Source organism: Salvelinus namaycush, chromosome 34 (assembly GCF_016432855.1).
Source record: "Salvelinus namaycush isolate Seneca chromosome 34, SaNama_1.0, whole genome shotgun sequence".
Lineage (NCBI taxonomy): Eukaryota > Metazoa > Chordata > Actinopteri > Salmoniformes > Salmonidae > Salvelinus > Salvelinus namaycush.
In genome coordinates, this window is record NC_052340.1 from 26,557,108 (window position 1) to 26,576,225 (window position 19,118).

Here is a 19,118-nt window from a genome sequence, read left to right on the forward strand (position 1 = left end):
GACAACGAGAAACAGCTGTCTCTGATTGGGAACCAACTCAGGCCACCATAAACCTACAAACCCCTAGACAATCAAAAATCCCCATAGATAACAAAAACACTAGACAAGAAAAAAACTAAACAATACAAAAACTAAACAAACCACCCCTTGTAACACCCTGACCTAACCCCAAAAATAAAGAAAACAAATATAACTAAAGTCAGGGCGTGACACACACACAGTATGCAAATGACAAACTACTTATCTCAGAGTTGCAGCACAGTCCCCGCCCATGACCTATGACCATATGGTGTTGTATTGATTGCTGAGAGCTTGTAAAATTTTAGATATAATGCTACTCCGTGTCACTGGTAGTCAATTAGAGAGGGAGACCATGCTATTTACTCACAATACTGTTAAGAAGTTTTGTTGCCCACCATAAACTGTTCCCCGGACCTGCAATTGTGTGCATCTGTTATATTAAGCAAACCTAAGTTTACTACCACCACCCTGGAAACAGAGGCATGCATGTTGCTGAGATTTTGTACTCACACCATTCTGAAACTAGGAGACTGACCTATGTTGCACAGTAGTATTCTTGGAGTAATTCATTTGGACAGAGTCCATAAGAGAGCAAATGCATTTTTCTCTAATGGAAGAGGTTTCAGCTCTCTCAAAGGCTCATAGCCACAGCCTGAGAAAGGGCACAGAAAATGTATGACGGAAATAAAGGAGGCTCAGTATTACTGTGTATGAGGATGACAAGAGTGGCTTCAAATGTTCCCATTCTGGAGACGTGTGTTATCAAACAGCGTGGTAGACTCAGCTCCAGGCTTCTCTCAGGTTTTTGGTGAAAACCTGTGGCAGAGGCTAACAGCATGTAGCCTACAGTTTCCCATATCTGTTATCTGGTGCCTGCCTATCCTATCAGTCATCCTGAGAGAGCACACCTGGCTGTGGCTGTAACCAGCATGATAAACACCAACAGACCGACCATCAGCTGGGTTTCAGGGATGAGTTAAAATCATCAACCCTCTTGTCCTGTGAAAATGCATGGGAATCATTTTATGTTTTGACTTCAATAGCCTTTTAGCCCTTACCACAGTGCGTCTCCAGCTCTATTCCCTTCCATATATTACATAAATCGTTGATACATTTATGTGGGACTAATATTTATGACTGAGACAGATATAAAATGACACTTGAAAAGTACATGCTTGAGATCCAGGTAAACAAGAGGATTATTCAAGCAGTTGCACAAAAACAACATTGATGATGGCTCTTTGTGATGATGATTAGGCATACCATTCATGTAATGCATAAAAACAGGGTACCCAGGGTCCATTTTAGTTGAATATAAAATATCATACAATTCATTTATAACACATTTCTTATACATTTGTACATTCTATAATATTATTAAGTTATTCTTTTGTTTTTCCTAAAATGTATAATTCAACACGACGCCTACATGTTTAAACTTGCCTTTGTGACAGCTGAAAACATTTATTCATCATGAAAAATAAGATATTTCCACCCAACCTTTGTAACGGCTTTCTTCCTGGGGTGAAGGAGAGGACCAAAATGCAGCGCGGCTAGTGTTCAACATGATTTAATAAAGAAGAGACAATAACGTGAACACTATACAAAATACAAAATAACAAATGTGAAAACCAAGACAGTCCTATCTGGTGCAGACCACAAAGACAGAAGACAATCACCCACAAACAAACAGTGAGAACAGCCTACCTTAATATGGTTCTCAATCAGAGGAAACGTAAAACACCTGCCCCTGATTGAGAACCATATCAGGCAAATACAATTAACCCAACATAGAAACACATAACATAGAATGCCCACCCAGCTCACGTCCTGACCACTTAAACACATACTAAACAAAGGAAATAAGGTCAGGAACGTGACAACCTTTTTGTGAAATTCGGATAACAACCATATAATTTCCCTGTCTAAAACAATTCAATCAATGTACATTTTACATAATATACTAATTTACCTAAAAAATATGGATGTGGTGGAAATGACAAGGTGTGGTAGTAATGACATCTATGTAAAAAAATTAAAGAATTGGATCACCATTAGCTGTTCCAAATGCAGCAGCTACTCTTCCTGGGGTCCACACAAAACATGAAACATTACGTAATACAGAACATTAACAGTGTCACGATCGTGTGGAGGAGAGACGGACCAAAACGCAGCATGTGGAAAATAAGCCATCTTCCTTTTATTTATGAAGAAGGCAAAACGAAACAAAACACTTACAAACTAACAAAACAACAAACGACCGTGAAGCTATAAACGTAGTGCACACACACAGGCTACAAACGTTCAACATAGACAATTCCCCACAACAAACTAAAGCCTATGGCTACCCTAAATATGGCTCCCAATCAGAGACAACAGAAACCAGCTGTCTCTAATTGGGAACCCCTTCAGGCAACCATAGACTTTCCTAGACAACTATACCCAACATAGACACAGCTAGACAACTATACTAAACATAAATACAACTACTCTAAATAAACCCCCTAAACCTTACAATCACCCTGGACACTACAAAACCCACATAAATACCCATGTCACACCCTGACCTAACTAAAATAATAAAGAAAACAAAGAATACTAAGGCCAGGGCGTGACAAATAGACAAGAACAGCTCAAGGACAGAACTACATAAAATATTTTTAAAGGCACACGTAGCCTAAATATCAATACATACACACAAACTGTCTAGGTCAAATAAGGGAGAGGCATTTTGCCGTGAGGTGTTGCTTTATCTGTTTTTGCTGTTCATTTGAGCAACATAATAGGAACAGAGTTCCATGCAATAATGGCTCTATATAATACTCTATGCTTTCTTGAATTTGTACTGGATTTAGGGACTGAAAAGACCCCTGGTGGCATGTCTGGTGGGGTAAGGTTGTGTGACAGAGCTGTGTGTAAATTAACTACAGAAACAATTTGGGATTTTCAACACATTAATGTTTCTTATAAAAAGATTCCTCAACTCTTAGCCAAGAGAGACTGGCATGCATATTCTTTATATAAGCCCTCTGATTACAATGAAGAGCAAGACGTGCCGTTCTGTTCTGGGCCAGCTGCAGCTTAATTAGGTCTTTCCTTGCAGCCAATTCCTCCTTTGGCTACCTTTCCTTTCAGTTCTCTGCTGCCAATGACTGGAACGAATTGCAAAAATCACGCAAGCTGGAGACTCATATCTCCCTCACTAACTTTAAGCATCAGCTATCAGAGCAGCTTACAGATCATTGCACCTGTACTGTAACGTCCTGACCAGAGTTCTTATGTGTTTTGCTTGTTTAGTGTTGGTCAGGACGTGAGCTGGGTGGGAATTCTATGTTGTGTGTCTAGTTCGTCTGTTTCTGTGTTCAGCCTAATATGGTTCTCAATCAGAGACAGCTGTCAATCGTTGTCCCTGATTGAGAATCATATATAGGTGGCTTGTTTTGTGTTGGGGATTGTGGGTGGTTGTTTCCTGTCTCTGTGTTTGTGTTCTGCACCAGATAGGTCTGTATCGGTTTGCCACTTTTGTTATTTTGTATTTGTTTAGTGTTCACAGTAGTTTTGTTAATTAAACATGTTGAGCACTGGCTACGCTGCGTGTTGGTCCGATCCCTGTTTCACCCCCTCTTCTAGTGAAGAGAGGGAAGGCCGCCGTTACATGTACATAGCCCATCCAACTACCTCATCCCTATATTGTTATTTATATATATATATTTTTGCTCCTTTGCACCCCAGTATCTCTACTTGCACATCTATCACTCCAGTGTTTATTTGCGAAATTGTAATTATTTCGCCACTACGGCCTATTTATTGCCTTACCTCCCTAATCTTACAAAATAAACTCGATCACACAACTGGACAATAATCAAGAGAAGACAAAACTAGAGCCTGTAGGACTTGCTTTTTGGAGTGTGGTGTCAAAAATGCACAGAATCTCTTTATTAAAGACAGACCTCTCCCCATTTTTACAACCATTGAATCTATATGTTTTGACCATGACAGTTTGCAATCTAAAAGTAAAGCCAAGTTATTTAGTCGCCTCAACTTATTCAACAGCCACACTATTCAATACCAGATTCAGCAGAGGTCTAGAACTTTGGGAATGATTTGTACCAAATACAATACTCTTACTTTTAGAGAATTTCAGGGCCAGCCACCCATTCAAAAACAGACTGCAACTTTTTTTAAAGGGTTTTAGTGTCTTCATTAGCTGTAGTTGCTGATGCGTATATGTGTCACACTCTGGCCTTTGTTATATTGATTTTCTTTATTAGTTTAGTTAGGTCAGGGTGTGACATGGGATGTTTGTGTGTTTTTGTCTAGTTTAGGGTGTGTGTATTGTTTAGGGGGTTTTGTAGTATGTATGGGGTTATGTTCAGTGTAGGTGTTTAGGAAAGTCTATGGTTGCCTGATTTGGTTCTCAATCAGAGACAGCTGTTTATTGTTGTCTCTGATTGGGAGCCATATTTAAGGCAGCCATAGGCTTTAGGTGTTTGTGGGTAATTGTCTATGTAGAACGTTTGTAGCTTGTGTGTGCACTAACGTTTGTAGCTTCACGGTTTTGTTTTGTAAAAGTGTTCGTTTCGTGTTTCGTCATCTCTAATAAAAGATGTCCTCATATCCCGCTGCGCCTTGGTCCGCTTATTATGATGATCGTGACAATATGATTGAATCATCAGCATACATGGACACACATGCTTTGTTTAATGCCAGTGGCAGGTCATTGAGCTGCCCTGCGGTACACCACACTTTACATGTTTCACATTAGAGAAGCATTCATGAAAGAAAACCCATTGAGTTCTATTAGATAGATAGCTCTGAATCCACGATATGGCAAAGGTTGAAAAGCCACAACACGAGGAGTGGGAGGCCCCGGTGCACAACTGAGCAAGAGGACAAGTACATTAGAGTGTCTAGTTTGAAAAACAGACGTCTCACAAGTCCTCAACTGGCAGCTTCATTAAATAGTACCCGCAAAACACCAGTCTCAAGGTCAATAGTGAAGAGGTGACTCCGGGATGCTGGCCTTCTAGGCAGAGTTCCTCTGTCCAGTGTCTGTTTTCTATTGCCCATCTTAATCTTTTATTTTTATTGGCCAGTCTGGGATATGGCTTTTTCTTTGCAACTCTGCCTAGAAGGCCAGCATCCCGGAGTTCTCTTAGTCCCTCTCCTAACGTCATGTTAGAACGTAACGTGAAGAGCTACCGCCATTCCATGGAAGAAAAACTTAGTTTCAAATCGTTGAGAAGTTGTATAAAACTGAAATAAAAAAGAGAGAACTGGATATTAACACTCACTTACCTATACAAACGTGCTGTCAAGGGATTGAGGGAAAGATTGCCAGGATTTTGTCATTTTTTTGTATGGATTCAGTTCCAGCAAGGATGGCGAGCCGCCCGAACCCAGGACATCAATAAGATTTGCATTCGAGTATTTATTTTCCTTGGAGAACACTGAATTTGCACTGCCATACTACAGTGTGGTAGGATTTTTCTTGCGAGACATCATCGCATCATACATTGCAGTGGGATTGTCATAAACACATGCTACACTTAAACACCATACAGTGTTTATTGATAGGCACAGTCACTCACATTTGATTCCATCTCATAGTGGTTTATGTCAATATTTGTGAATTGGTTTGTGTTTTCTGTGGATTCATGTTTATAATATTGCTATTGAACTTTGAAATCTGAGACCCTCAGATTAAGAGAGTTGGGTGTACCCTAGTAAACTATAGGCAGGATATCCTCTTTGGGCTGCAGGGGCAGTATTGAGTAGCCTGGATAAAAGGTGCCCATTTCAAACGGCCTCGTACTCAATTCTTGCTCGTACAATATGCATATTATTATTACTATTGGATAGAAAACACTCTCTAGTTTCTAAAACCGTTTGAATTATATCTGTGAGTAAAACAGAACTCATTTTGCAGCAAACTTCCTGACAGGAAGTGGAAAATCTGAAATCGATGCTCTGTTCTAGGGCCTGCCTATAAATGTCCTTGATATTTATTAGTATACATGCACTTCATACGTCTTCCACTAGATGTCGACAGGCAGTGAGAGAAGAAATGGAGTGTATAACATGATCTGAGGTCGAATAAAAGCTCTTGGCATGACGTGACCCCAATTTCCTGTTTTCTGGAACGCGCGAGAAGTGACCTGGTATTGCCTTCTGTAAAGCTGTCGTTATAGACGACTAATATCTCCGGCTTTGATTTTATTTGATACATGTGACAATATCATCGTAAAGTATGTTTTTCAATATAGTTTTATTAGATTATTGAATTTTTTTCGGGACGTTAGGCGTGTTGCTTTGTCTGCGTATGTTCAGGAAGGAGAGCTTCGCGCCACTTTGCTAGCTTTCCGTGCTAATTGACTGGAGAAGAGGACATTCTAAATCCAAACAACGATTGTTCTGGACAAAGGACCCCTTGTACAACATTCTGATGGAAGATCATCAAAAGTAGGACCCATTTTATGATGTTATTCATATATCTGTCGTACATGTGTACTAGTAGTTTGCGGCCAGGTTTTGGGCACGCTCTCGCCATAACGTAAACTGCATATCGTAATGAAGTTATTTTTAGAATTCTAACACGGCGATTGCATTAAGAACTAGTGTATCTATCATTTCCTATACAACATGTATTTTTTAGTTATGTTTATGAATAGTTATTTGGTCAGAATATGTGAGTGTCAGAAAAATATCCGGACGTTGTGGGAAAAAGATGCTACGTTAGCACAATGTATAACCACTGATTTCAGCTCTAAATATGCACATTTTCGAACAAAACATAAGTGTATGTATAACCTGATGGTATAGGACTGTCATCTGATGAAGCTTATCAAGGTTAGTCAAAAATTATATATCTTTTGCTGGTTTGTTACGATCGCTAACTTTTGCTGCTGGGGAATGGCTTGTGTTTCTGGCTATTGTGGTAAGCTAATATAATGCTATATTGTGTTTCCGCTGTAAAACACTTAAGAAATCAGAAATATTGGCTGGAATCACAAGATGCCTGTCTTTCATTTGCTGTACACCATGTATTTCTCAGAAATGTTTTATGATGAGTATTTAGGTATTTGACGTTGGTGTCTGTAATTACTGTAACGGCAGTCTAGCTCTTCCTCGGACGAGGAGAGGAGAGAAGGATCGGAGGACCAATGTGCAGCGTGGTAATTTTCCATGAATTTAATTAACACAAAGACAAGATACTGACAAACTAATACAAAACAACAAACGACCGTGAAGCTACAAACAAAAGTGCAATGCACAAGCTACTAACGTTAGACATAGACACTATACAAAATAACAAACGAACTAACCGTCACAGTCCTATCTGGTGCAGAACACAAACACAGAGACAGGAAACAACCACCCACAATCCCCAACACAAAACAAGCCACCTATATAAGATTCTCAATCAGGGACAACGATTGACAGCTGTCTCTGATTGAGAACCATATCAGGCTGAACACAGAAACAGACGAACTAGACACACAACATAGAATTCCCACCCAGCTCACGTCCTGACCAACACTAAACAAGCAAAACACATAAGAACTCTGGTCAGGACGTTACAATTACTCTGGCTGCTTCGGTGCTATTTCTGACGGTAGCTGTGATGGTAGCTGCAATGTAAAACTGATTTATAGCTCAAATATGCAAATTTTTCGAACAAAACATAGATTTATTGAATAACATGTTATAAGACTGTCATCTGATGAAGTTGTTTCTTGGTTAGTTTGGTTGGTTCTTGGTTAGTTAGGTTGGTTTTGTGCATGCTACCTGTGCTGTGAAAAATGTCTGTCCTTTTTTGTATTTGGTGGTGAGCTAACATAAATATACGTGGTGTTTTCGCTGTAAAACATTTAAAAAATCGGACATGTTGGCTGGATTCACAAGATGTTTATCTTTCAAATGCTGTATTGGACTTGTTAATGTGTGAAAGTTAAATATTTCTAAAAAATATATTTTGAATTTCGCACCCTGCACTTGAGCTGGCTGTTGTCATAAGTGTACCGACCTCGGGCTTGCAGCCAGAAGAAGATATATGGCCAATATCTAAGTCTATTGTACTACTATATATTTTATTGTATTCCTCAGCTTTCCGTAAAGCTTTATCAAGTTTGACATTTGTCATGCAAAGATCTCTGCATGTTTTTTCTTCCAGCAAGTATTCGACGTCTCATTCCTGTTGCAGAGAATGAGGAAGGGGTATCAGGGCATGCATCAGGGGCAGGTATGTTGGCCTCATGTTCTGTCTGGAAGTCATCTGGTGACTGAGGTGGTGTGTTGCCTGACAGGTAGGTCTCCATTGCAACTGTTCTCTTTAAAGTCTGTCTTCTATTCAGTTTGCTGCATTTCCATGGCATTCTCTTCTTTGTTCTGGCTTTGTAAGCTCAGAGATATTTCCCTTCTCGTTTTTCTTCCAGTACCTCTTCCTGTCTTTTTGCAGATGTTCCTGGTATAGTATAGGATCATTTTTTGTTTTGTTTCTATGTCTGTGACCTCTGTGCTGTTTTATGTGGCATCTTCTATAAACAAAGAAAAATACTACTTAAGTTTTCACCTTGGAGCATTTTCTTTAAAACATGATTAAGTAAGCCTAAAGTAAAAAAAAACAAATATATTTTTTTCCTTTCCACCAGTTACATTTGTGATTGAAATGACACTTCTACAGTTTTTGGAGGAAAAAGACAGACTGCTTAGCATGCTTTGGCTAGTATTACAGCCAGCATACAGTGTCAGTGTCACAATTAGTTTCCATGGTAACTAAATTAACATTCTCTTGAAAAAACTATTAATGAGGAATTTGCCCTTGGTGGTGGAAATGACACCACTACCAAAGGACAGGTATATATTTTTTGGGGGAAAAAAACAAAAGGGCATACTCACAATAAATATTGAAATAGATGTTATTTAATTGACTCTTTCTCTAGTAGATAACATTGTATAATGTGTAATTATTGTTTTCTCATAAGAAAACATAGTAGAAGCTCAAGTCTGGGCCAGGGACAAGGGCAAAACAGTGAAATTGAGGTATGAAATACATCTGAAAAGTATCTAAAATACTTATGTGAAATTAACACAAAGAAAATCTCAAAAACGAACCCAGAGGACATTGAAGTGCCCGTAGATGTCATTTGTCATAAAAAAGGGGTTTAAGAGAGTAGCTAGATATTGTCACGGCGGTATGGACACAGACTTAATTAAACAGATGAACATCCTTGTTAAACAAGAAAGTTTATGTAAAGGGTGATTGGTGTTAGTTACAGTGGTGGAAAAAGTTCCCAATTGTCATACTTGAGTAAAAGTAAAGATACCTTAATAGAAAATGACTCAAGTAAAAGTGAGATCAGATCAGAGGCAGTAGGGATGATCAGGGATGGTCTCTTGATAAGTGCTTGAATTGAACAATTTCTGTCATGTTAAGCATTCAAAATGTAACAAGTACTTTTGGGTGTCAGGGAAAATGTATGGAGTAAAAAGTACATTGTTTTCTTTGGGAATGTAGTGAAGTAAAATATAAATAGACAGCCAAAAAAAGCTACTTAAGTAGTACTTTCAAGTATTTTAACACCACTGGTTAGTTAGCCTACTTTGAGGATACCAATAATAGCGTACGTGTGGCTTACACACCAAAAATGGTGAGTGCACCATCTGCTGGTAATTATGAGAATTGCACCCAGAAGGAGCAGGCCAAAGGTTACTAAGACAGGTTACTGCTGTAAAAACATTAGGACAAAAATACTAAAGAAATCTGCATGAAATCAGTTAATTCCATTAGTACTGCTTGAGGAAATAGGAAAGTAGGACCAACCCAGAACACATGAAAATCCTTTGCAAGCCCTGATGTTAGCTCTAGCTCTGCATGTGCTCCAAAGAATCGGCAGGGGCACTGCTCACCATAGAAAGGTTGATAGGAGGCAACTCTCCCTGGATTAGTAGAGAATAATAAAGAGGTCTACAGGTGCAGAGGAGAACATACAGCTGGAAAAGGAGTTAAGAGAAGACCACACAAATAACAATCATTCATATATCAAGGAGATATATAATTACTCAACTTGTTTCAACCAAAGTAAATGGAGAGAAATAATAATAATACAATTTGGATCATCACACCCTATGGTATATAATTGATGATCGTATGGCTTTGATTATTGAATGTGCTGTAAGACTCCACTAATACATCAATCAACAGAATAGATACACAAATACAAGACGCCCTATGAAAGAGGAAGGAATTTAAACTGGAAGATGTTACCATATTTTACCATTTGGGTATTGATCATTATCTTAAATAAATTATAAAATCTGACTTATTACACTGCTCATACTATTTCAGGTTGACCTATTTTAAGGAATTCTGTATTATCCTGATTGTGCAAATTGAAGTCCACCTTAAATTTGAGTGTTTTGAGAATTGTAATATTTTTCTGTTTTGAATGTACTATTCATAATGTTTGGGTTGTTGTAAGGAGAGGGATTGGAAGACACCTGACCTGACCTGAATCTGAGAATCTGTTGCACTAGCATTTGATTATATCATATGTGATCTTCTACATAAGCACAGTGATACTAGTATGCCTCCTTTGTTTTTCAATGTTGACACAATGCATTTAGTCATCAATTCTGGAATCCGAACGCTGGGATTATAGGAACAGTTATTTTTGTCGTTGCAATAGAGAATAATGTAAATGTAGTTGTTTTTTCCCCTCTATTGAGTGGTGCCTTTGTGACACCAACTACATTGGTTGTCTAATTCTGAGATACTGACCAGTGTATGACTACACTATCCACTCCACTGCCCTCCTTATCCTCTATCATTTACCTTTTATCAACTCAGATGTCAAGATTGTGTTGGCTATAGGCAGAGCTACTGTACATACAGATCTCTATATGTCTCTGGCTATATAGTCACGAACTTGCTAGTTTTACGTTACCATACTACCAAGTCTTGTTAAATGATTGTTCTACTCTATTAATGTTCTATGACTGTTTTGGATAATAGGATATTATGGTTTGCTTTTAGATTCATTGTTCAAAGTCTACAAGTGTCGTCTCCCGGGTGGCGCAGGGATCCAAGGCACTGCATCGCAGTGCTAGCTGTGCCACCAGAGACTCTGGGTTCGAGCCCAGGCCCGGCGCACAATTGGCCTAGCGTCGTCCGGGTTACGGAGGGTTTGGCCGGTAAGGATATCCTTGTCTCATCGTACACTAGCAACTCCTGTGGCAGGCCAGGTGCAGTGCCCGCTGTGTTTCCTCCGACACATTGGTGCGGCTGGCTTCCGGGTTGGATACGTGCTGTGTTAAGAAGCAGTGCGGCTTGCTTGGGTTGTTTCGGAGGACGCATGGCTCTCGACCTTCGTCTCTCCTGAGCCCGTACGGGAGTTGTAGCGATGAGACAAGACAGTAACTACTAACAATTGGATACCATGAAATTGGGGAGAAAAAGGGGGTAAAAAAAAGTATTGAAGTGTTACAATCAGTATATTACATAATAATACAATTTTACCCAAATGGTAAAATATGGTAACATCTTCCAGTTTAAATGCCTTCCTCTTTCATAGGGTGTCTTGTATTTGTGTATCTATTCTGTTGATTGATGTATCAGTGGAGTCTTACAGCACATTCAATAATCAAAGCCATACGATCATCAATTATATACCATTTCAATTAAATGATTACAATTGTATTATCTTGTTGTTAACCCTGCTGAGATTTGTAGGTTAGTGTATGATTCATTTCCCTAAATATCTCTATGAAGGACATGCCATTCCAAAATTCCCTTTATTTGGTTTTTCAAAATAAATGGCCAGCTTCAAGGTAGAGTTCAGTAGATCAATAGGCAATCTGAAGTCAATACACAGGTATTAGTTAAGTGTATACAGCAAGGATACTGGCCTACTACATAATAACAGCAGCAAAGCCAGCCGTAGTTCATTTTCCAAAGCATACATGTCAAGTTTGGTTCTCTCCAGCAAAAAGAACCAAAAAGTCCATGATCAAAACTCATCTTCACAGCTGTTTGAAAGGCTGATAAAGGTTGAGAAGATTGAGTTCCTGAATTGTTTTCCCTTCTTCACCAGAGAAATACAGCAGTTATAGTGTTCCACAGCATGTGAACATATTTGTGTTTCAAGGCAAGGTGGGAAGGTTTTAGGACCCATAGGTCCAGACAGAGACCCCAGGGGTTGCAGTCTGTTTGAGCTACTCTACACAGAGATGGAGCCCTCTCTGAAGTTGGTCTTCCCTATGAGAACATTGAGAAGTGTGGCTCTTCCCTGTCTGGTCTCCTTCTGTGCCTCTTTTATGATGCCATCCAGCTTGTCCTCGTCTTCGCGACCAATTAGGGTGCCTTTGCCTCCATAACCGTCTGCAACTATGTGGTAATCTAGGAAAGGGGAGAACAGAGACAGTGAATTGGATGTGTGACATGACATCCAAAGAGATGATATAGGCCAACAGAGACATTGCATGTGTGAGTATGGGCACTAGAGATCCCCAATATGGTGGCAATGAGGGTACAGTAGGCAACATAAAGACCTGTGAAGGCCAGGCCACAGGCCACGTTGCTGCCCAGGATGGGAACCTGCTCCCTGGCGATCTGGCTCCAACAGGCATCGTTCCCCACCAGAGCAATTACTGGCGTCTGGGAGAGAGAGGGACAAAGCAGATTAACTGGTCTGAATGCATGATTAGTTAGTTGATAAATTGGTCTGAATAGTGAATTGGTTATTACTGTACCTTGTGTCTGGTAAAGGTGTCAAATTCTGCAACACTGTATCCCAGGGATCCATCGCCATAGATGATCCACACCTTAATGAGAAACTTAGTCAGCTAAACTCAACCAAAACCATACATGGTGTTTCACAACATGAAAAAAACGACAAACCTAAACCCGTATAAAATAGTTATGGATAAAGGATGCTTGGTATTCTACTGTACCTCTGACTCAGGTCGACACAGCTTGGCTCCCAGAGCAAACCCTCCTCCAACACCAAGGGTTCCAAATGCTCCTGTTAGAATGACAAACATTAGGTAATCATCCATTAAGATATCAAGAACATCCAGGGTTCACAAGTCCTACTTGTTTTATTGTACATGTTAATACCTCTCTTACTCAAGTGACCACATTATATAACACATATATTTTTTTTTAATAAACTAAAAAACTAAACTCATAACACTGTCCACTGAGGATCCTGACCTGGATCCAGCCAGCGGAGTGGGCCCCTTGGTCTCATGATGTAAGCAGCACTGCCCACAAAGTCGCCCCCATCCGCCACTATGATGCTGTCGTCAGCCATCAGCTCATCCACACGGTGCAGGACACTCAGGGGGTTCAGGTGGCGGTCCGTCTTCTCATCAGCCTTTCCCCTGCACGGAAAACACAGAACAAAACACACATTCACAGGGAACTAACACAGCCTGTACTGTCTGTGGTTGGTGCACTAGATGTACTAACTGTAGTCATTTGCATGGAGGTCATTGGTTAGGTATACAAAAAAAAAACTGTTGGATTTCTGCCCAACTTGCTGAATGAATTCCACAAGTGTACCGATTAGCCTTCTCTTTGGTGACATCTCCTGCTTTGAGACTCTGTGGCCAATCCTCTGGACATGTGTGGCCCTTAAGGCCTTTGGAGAGGCGGAGTAGGAAGGAGCCTGCATCTCCTAAAAGACAGACAGAAATGGGAGTCTCCACAAGACCAAATAGCCCAAAGAGGTAGTGGCAGCATTTTGTGAAAGCAAATAAGACTTCTGATGGGACAATTCAGTCATCAGTACCAACCCTGAATGGCCACAGTGGGCTTCCAAAACATGTCAGAGTTCTTCAGAAGTTGAGTCTTGTCTCTGTTGACAGCAATGATCCTGCTGCGCCTGTTCAGCACTCTGCCGTAGCTTAATCGGAAGTCACATACAGTTCCTGGAACACATACCACCATTGTGAGACTGCCTCAAAGACACAAAAACTGTATGAAGACAAAACGTACAGGTCGCAGTTTGTCTCACCTGCTAGCAGCACAAGGTCTGCTTCCTTCAGGGCATCCCTCCTGTTCTGTCTGATGTGCAAGGGACTGTTCCTACCCAGCATGCCACGGGACATTCCACCCAGGAAGCAGGGGATACCTAAGGACTCCAGGGCCGCCCTGTTACAGGACAACTATATGAATTGGCATTGAATGGACCAGAAGTCTGCTGATGTCTTGTGTAATATAAATGTGGTTGTTGAAATACCTGATGTCGTCTGCAGGTGTTGGAGGTAGTGTTGCCTGGCTCCCCAGTAGGATAACAGGCTTCTTGGCTCTGCTCACCAGCTCTATACACTTTTGTACCTGATGACAGATCAATAGAGGTTGAGCCACAAGGGATATATAAAAAAACATACCTTCATGTCTATTGGAAAACTAACTGGTTACAGTATGAACTGTCGGCTTCTACCAAATCAAGCCTTTCTCACAGTTGTTAGAGAACGACTGAGGGCTAGAGTTAGTCTTGCCTCATTGTCTGTGGCCTGAGGGATGTGCACAGGGAGAGGGGACACGTCTCTGGTTTCCCAGGCCCCAGCAAACAAGTTCTTTAGGTGATTGTGGAGGTACCTTATGGAAGAAAAAATACAGCATCTGTTACTTCCACAAATCACTAGGGATGTGTGAAAGCATGGTCAAGCACAATCCTGCTGATTACTTACCAAGTGACAACTTTCCCCATTATTCCCTTGGGAGGGTTTTTCACTCCGAACTCTTTGGACACCAGGTGGAAGGGGTAGAGTGTGTCAATGGGGAACTCTATGAACACAGGGCCTGGAGTTCCAGACTGGGCGATGGCTAGGGCCTTCCTCACAGTGATGGTGATGTCCTTCACACTCCTCACTGAGGCGCAGAACTTACACAGCGGCTTGAACAGGGACATCTGGTCAATGTCCTGCAGCGCTCCTCTACCCTGCACAACAAAAGTTCACCAAGAGGTAAAACCTCCACAATGGATAGGGGGAATCATACGAGAGTGTGCTCACCCAGTCACAACTCAACAGTGCAGGATTATGGTAATTTGTTGTGTAGAACTTGCTGGTGCAGCGTGACCTTAGCCTTAGTGTTAACGTTAGGACTAGGGTACCCCCCATGCAGCTACACCAGTAAAAGCCCTCAGACTCTCACCTGAAGTAGTGTTGCAGCAGCTCCCCCCAAGAGAAGCAGTGGAGACTCGGCCATCTGAGCGTTCTTCACTGCTGTGACTGTGTTAGTCAGGCCTGGGCCAGCAGTCACTGCAGCTACACCTACAGTGCCTGTTGGAGGGAGAATCACTGACAGTGTCAATGTTACTGTATGAATAAATGAGTAGACTATAGTGCACTAAGCAAGTTAAACCAGTCCCGGACAGTTCAGATAAATACCTTACAGTTGTCAGTGTCTGCGATATTATGCATGTTACTTATTTACCAGAGAGCCTGGCTACTGCGTCAGCTGCAAAGACAGCAGTAGCCTCGTGCCTGGTGTCCACGATGCGGATGCCCAGCTTCTCGCAGGCCACCAAGATGGGCGAGATGTGCCCCCCCACCAGGGTGAAGACAAACTTAACCCCATGGGCACGCAGAACCTCTGCCACACTCTCCCCACCATGGCGAGGGCTCTGGGTCTCAGTCTGGGGGAAGAAGTAGAGGACTCAGGCAAATAATTGAACAGGCAGACTTCAAAATCAGAGTCATGAAATCTGAATATTTGATTTAATTAACTGAAAAGTGCTGTCATAAACTAGAAAGGCCTATTGGTTTTTTATTTATCACTACAGTATCTTGTAATTATCAATGAACTGCATATTGTCCTTGTAGGCCTAATGCACCTTATGTGGCCAATGTATGACTTCTGAAGAACCTGCACTGTCGTCATGGCCTTTGCGTTAGCCACAAGGCAGTTAAAGGTTCTCTCACATGCAGCAGGGTTACCTTTCACCTACTAAGGCTAGGTGAAAAAAATACAGACATTGTAGTAAGGTACAGTAAGAGCAAGCTGTTTTGCTTCTAAGAATGTCAGGTTGAGTTGAGACAGCAAGTGAGCAGGCTGAAGCCAAGTTAGAATGTAACATTGTTTACACCGAAGGGACTTACCTTATGAAACAACTGATACAGTAAACCAAGTTTATACGCTACAAATACTAGTCCTCCGAAGGCAAAACCAACAGAACACCCCAGTGCGGTGGCAATCTCCATTTCCAACCGACCACAATGTGTCAAAATACGGAAGCAAGTCCTAAAATAAAAGCAGTATCCAATATTTTATCCTGATCGAATAGCTCTCCGGTTTAGGCTGCTGTTCATCCAACGCACATCCTAGTAACCTTACAATTTATAGACAGGCATTTCAAATGCACCATTTACTAGCCTACTGTACAAGAAACGCGTAAACCATACTCTACCCGTTAGTGCAATGAAACTAACCACCGTATTTCAACTTCAAATGACCGATGATTGCTATTGCTCACTGTTGACGCAAATGTCGCAAAATGGATATTCACGGTCAACAACGCAGTGTTCCGCAACTACTGGGATCGTGAATAAAAACAGAGGAAGAGGCGAAGTGTGAGAGATAATTGGGCCCAAAATATGCCTTCTCCAGCAGGTGTTTTTCCCCCCCAGTTTTTTTCGCCCACCAAGAAAGTTTTTGTATGAGGATTCATAAAGCCCAACAGGTACCATAATACCCATAAAACCTAGCGGTCAAACAGCAAAATGGTTCCATTCGTTTTTCCACCATTCATTTTCCCCATAGAGGATTTTAGAAACTTAAAATAAGTGCTGTGTTTCGTGTAGGCTTACCCTGGCGTGACGCTTTGATAACCATGTAAATCTCTCCGACAAGGTGTCTTTTATCAATATATTTGTCTCTATTTACTCGCATTCGAAAATGCTAATTAGCGTCAAAGTAGACATCATGCAAAACTACAAATCCCTGCAAGCTCCTGCACATTATCTCTAGCTGACACCTTTGATAACAGGTTTTGTGTTATTTTAAAACATGCACAAGACAGTTCACAGAATTGTCCCTTTAAATAAATTTTGCCAATTTATTCATTGCTACATTTAGCTAAAATTAGATAGTTAATCCAGATATTCTTACCTTTGCCGAATCGAGTAGGACACTTGACATCCCGGCAACTTTATATCAGAGTTGTACCTGGTCATCACTAGTTACCACAGCCACAAAGTCATAAACCTTGCCCATTTCTACAATTTATCTTCTTAAAATGTGATTTTAAACCCTAACCTTAAATTAAAGACCCCCCCAAAAACATTATTTTCATGAACTCTTACGATATAGCCATACCGACTACAACAGAGTTAAAAAGTAAGAAACATTTGCTTTAAAATTAAAAAGGAAATAGTAATACAAAATAACAAGACTATATACAAGGAGTACCAGTACCGAGTCAATGTGCAGGGGACACGAGGTAATTTAGGTATTATGTACACACAGTGGCAATTTTAGCATGTAAATATTGGTGGGGCAAATCTTTGAAAAATAATTATGCATGCCAGCAAAGCTACTACACAACACTAAACAATACATGAATTGCACTATAACGGTGACAACCGGTGCCCACAAACTGTTGGGCCTACATTTTGAGCCTACAGTTAATTCAGCCTAATTTACTGCTTTAAAAAAACATAACTGATATGGCTTACTTGTTTAAACAATTGTGGTTTCTACTGACAATTGAGATGTCCAAACTATGGCATAAGGGAATGACGAGCGGATAAGAGGCCATCTGTAATTTCGATTAAGACATTAATGAGCGAGCTAGGACGGACATTGTCAATATAACTACCTGTACAGCACTTTTGAAATGTACAGCGACAGAATTCAGAACATGGGCTGTTCTTAGTATTCTCCCTGTACACCAAGAACCGTAGGATAAATAACGGGGGCGTATAAGCAATGAAGGCTCTTACAATATTCAATGATTACATTTCTCTAAACAGGCTATAGGCTGCATGTGCACCACCAAATCAGAACAGCAGGCGAAATTAAGAGGGGAAAAGGGACCAAATTATTAGGGTGCGGCACATGGGCTACTAACAGCTTACTACACAACATACACTTAGTATTACTTTCCTAGCTACAGTATACATATCTCCCTGGCATATTACATCATTTATGCAGCAGTTTACAATACATTTTTGAACTCACCTTCCTTCCAAACCATTCATTGTGGAATTTGCGATTTCCAACTTGTTTTGTAATGTTAATGCCCAATGGCCGATGAGCACAGATACATTTTTTCCATGATTTCTCTTAATTATTTATCTTCATATGACAAGGATTTGCCAGTAGATTGTCGAGATGATTCATGATGATGACTGCTAGCTAAGATTTTGAAAGTATGTTGACATCAGTCCAATCAAAGCTACTGTACATATTACGTGATTTGACGTCATTTTATGTGGCCAATGACCTTGAGCCTTTCGAGGTCTACCCTTAGACTTGGCGGTGACGTAGTGTCCCCCATGAGTGACAGAACACTGAGCCAATCACAGCGCAACGCTCCGTATTTTCTGCTGGCTTGCCCCACCACCACAGAAAGCACTGAGCTAGGCTGAAACACCTGCATTTTGGAGTTGCCTTACTCAAGAAAACAAAAAAGAAACCATGTTTGTATGTGGCTTTATTAATTCAATTATATACATTTTTTGTTACATTGTTTGCAAACTGACATGTACTAATGCCAAAATAACATGCAAAACAGGCAAGCCTAACCTGCCCTGAATGACATGTCGCCACATATGTAGGTAGGGGTAAAAGTGACTAGGCAAATCAGGATAGATGATAAACAGAGGTCAATATAATGGATAATCTGTAATAAGAATGATTTTAAATCTATGATATACAAGCAATTCATCCAATAAAATAAAATACACGAAGGGGCGTGCCAGATTATTATAAAGTTATTACAGAGAAGAACAAAGAACTTATGATAAAATAAAATGACCAGTTCTGAAAATATTGTAGGCTAATGTTTACGCACTAATAACCTGAGCTTTACCATTCAAGATGAGCTGCAAACTATATTGTGTTCATCTAAATACAATGAAATAAC

General features: G+C 40.5%; 1 protein-coding gene across 1 annotated transcript; it reads right to left on the minus strand.

Annotated features, from left to right (window-relative positions):
* Nucleotides 1-11,795: 11,795 nt before the first annotated feature.
* LOC120028754 (2-hydroxyacyl-CoA lyase 2) lies at nucleotides 11,796-16,684 on the minus strand. Its single transcript, XM_038973987.1, has 14 exons — nucleotides 16,132-16,684; nucleotides 15,467-15,668; nucleotides 15,185-15,312; nucleotides 14,719-14,969; nucleotides 14,527-14,626; nucleotides 14,265-14,362; nucleotides 14,040-14,176; nucleotides 13,819-13,953; nucleotides 13,586-13,700; nucleotides 13,235-13,404; nucleotides 12,973-13,043; nucleotides 12,772-12,843; nucleotides 12,571-12,676; nucleotides 11,796-12,418 (listed from the first exon to the last, which is right to left on the minus strand). Exons 1-14 carry the CDS (start codon nucleotides 16,231-16,233, stop codon nucleotides 12,240-12,242), a joined length of 1,866 nt encoding a protein of 621 aa, XP_038829915.1. The 5' UTR covers nucleotides 16,234-16,684; the 3' UTR covers nucleotides 11,796-12,239.
* Between the last annotated feature and the right edge of the window lie 2,434 nt (nucleotides 16,685-19,118).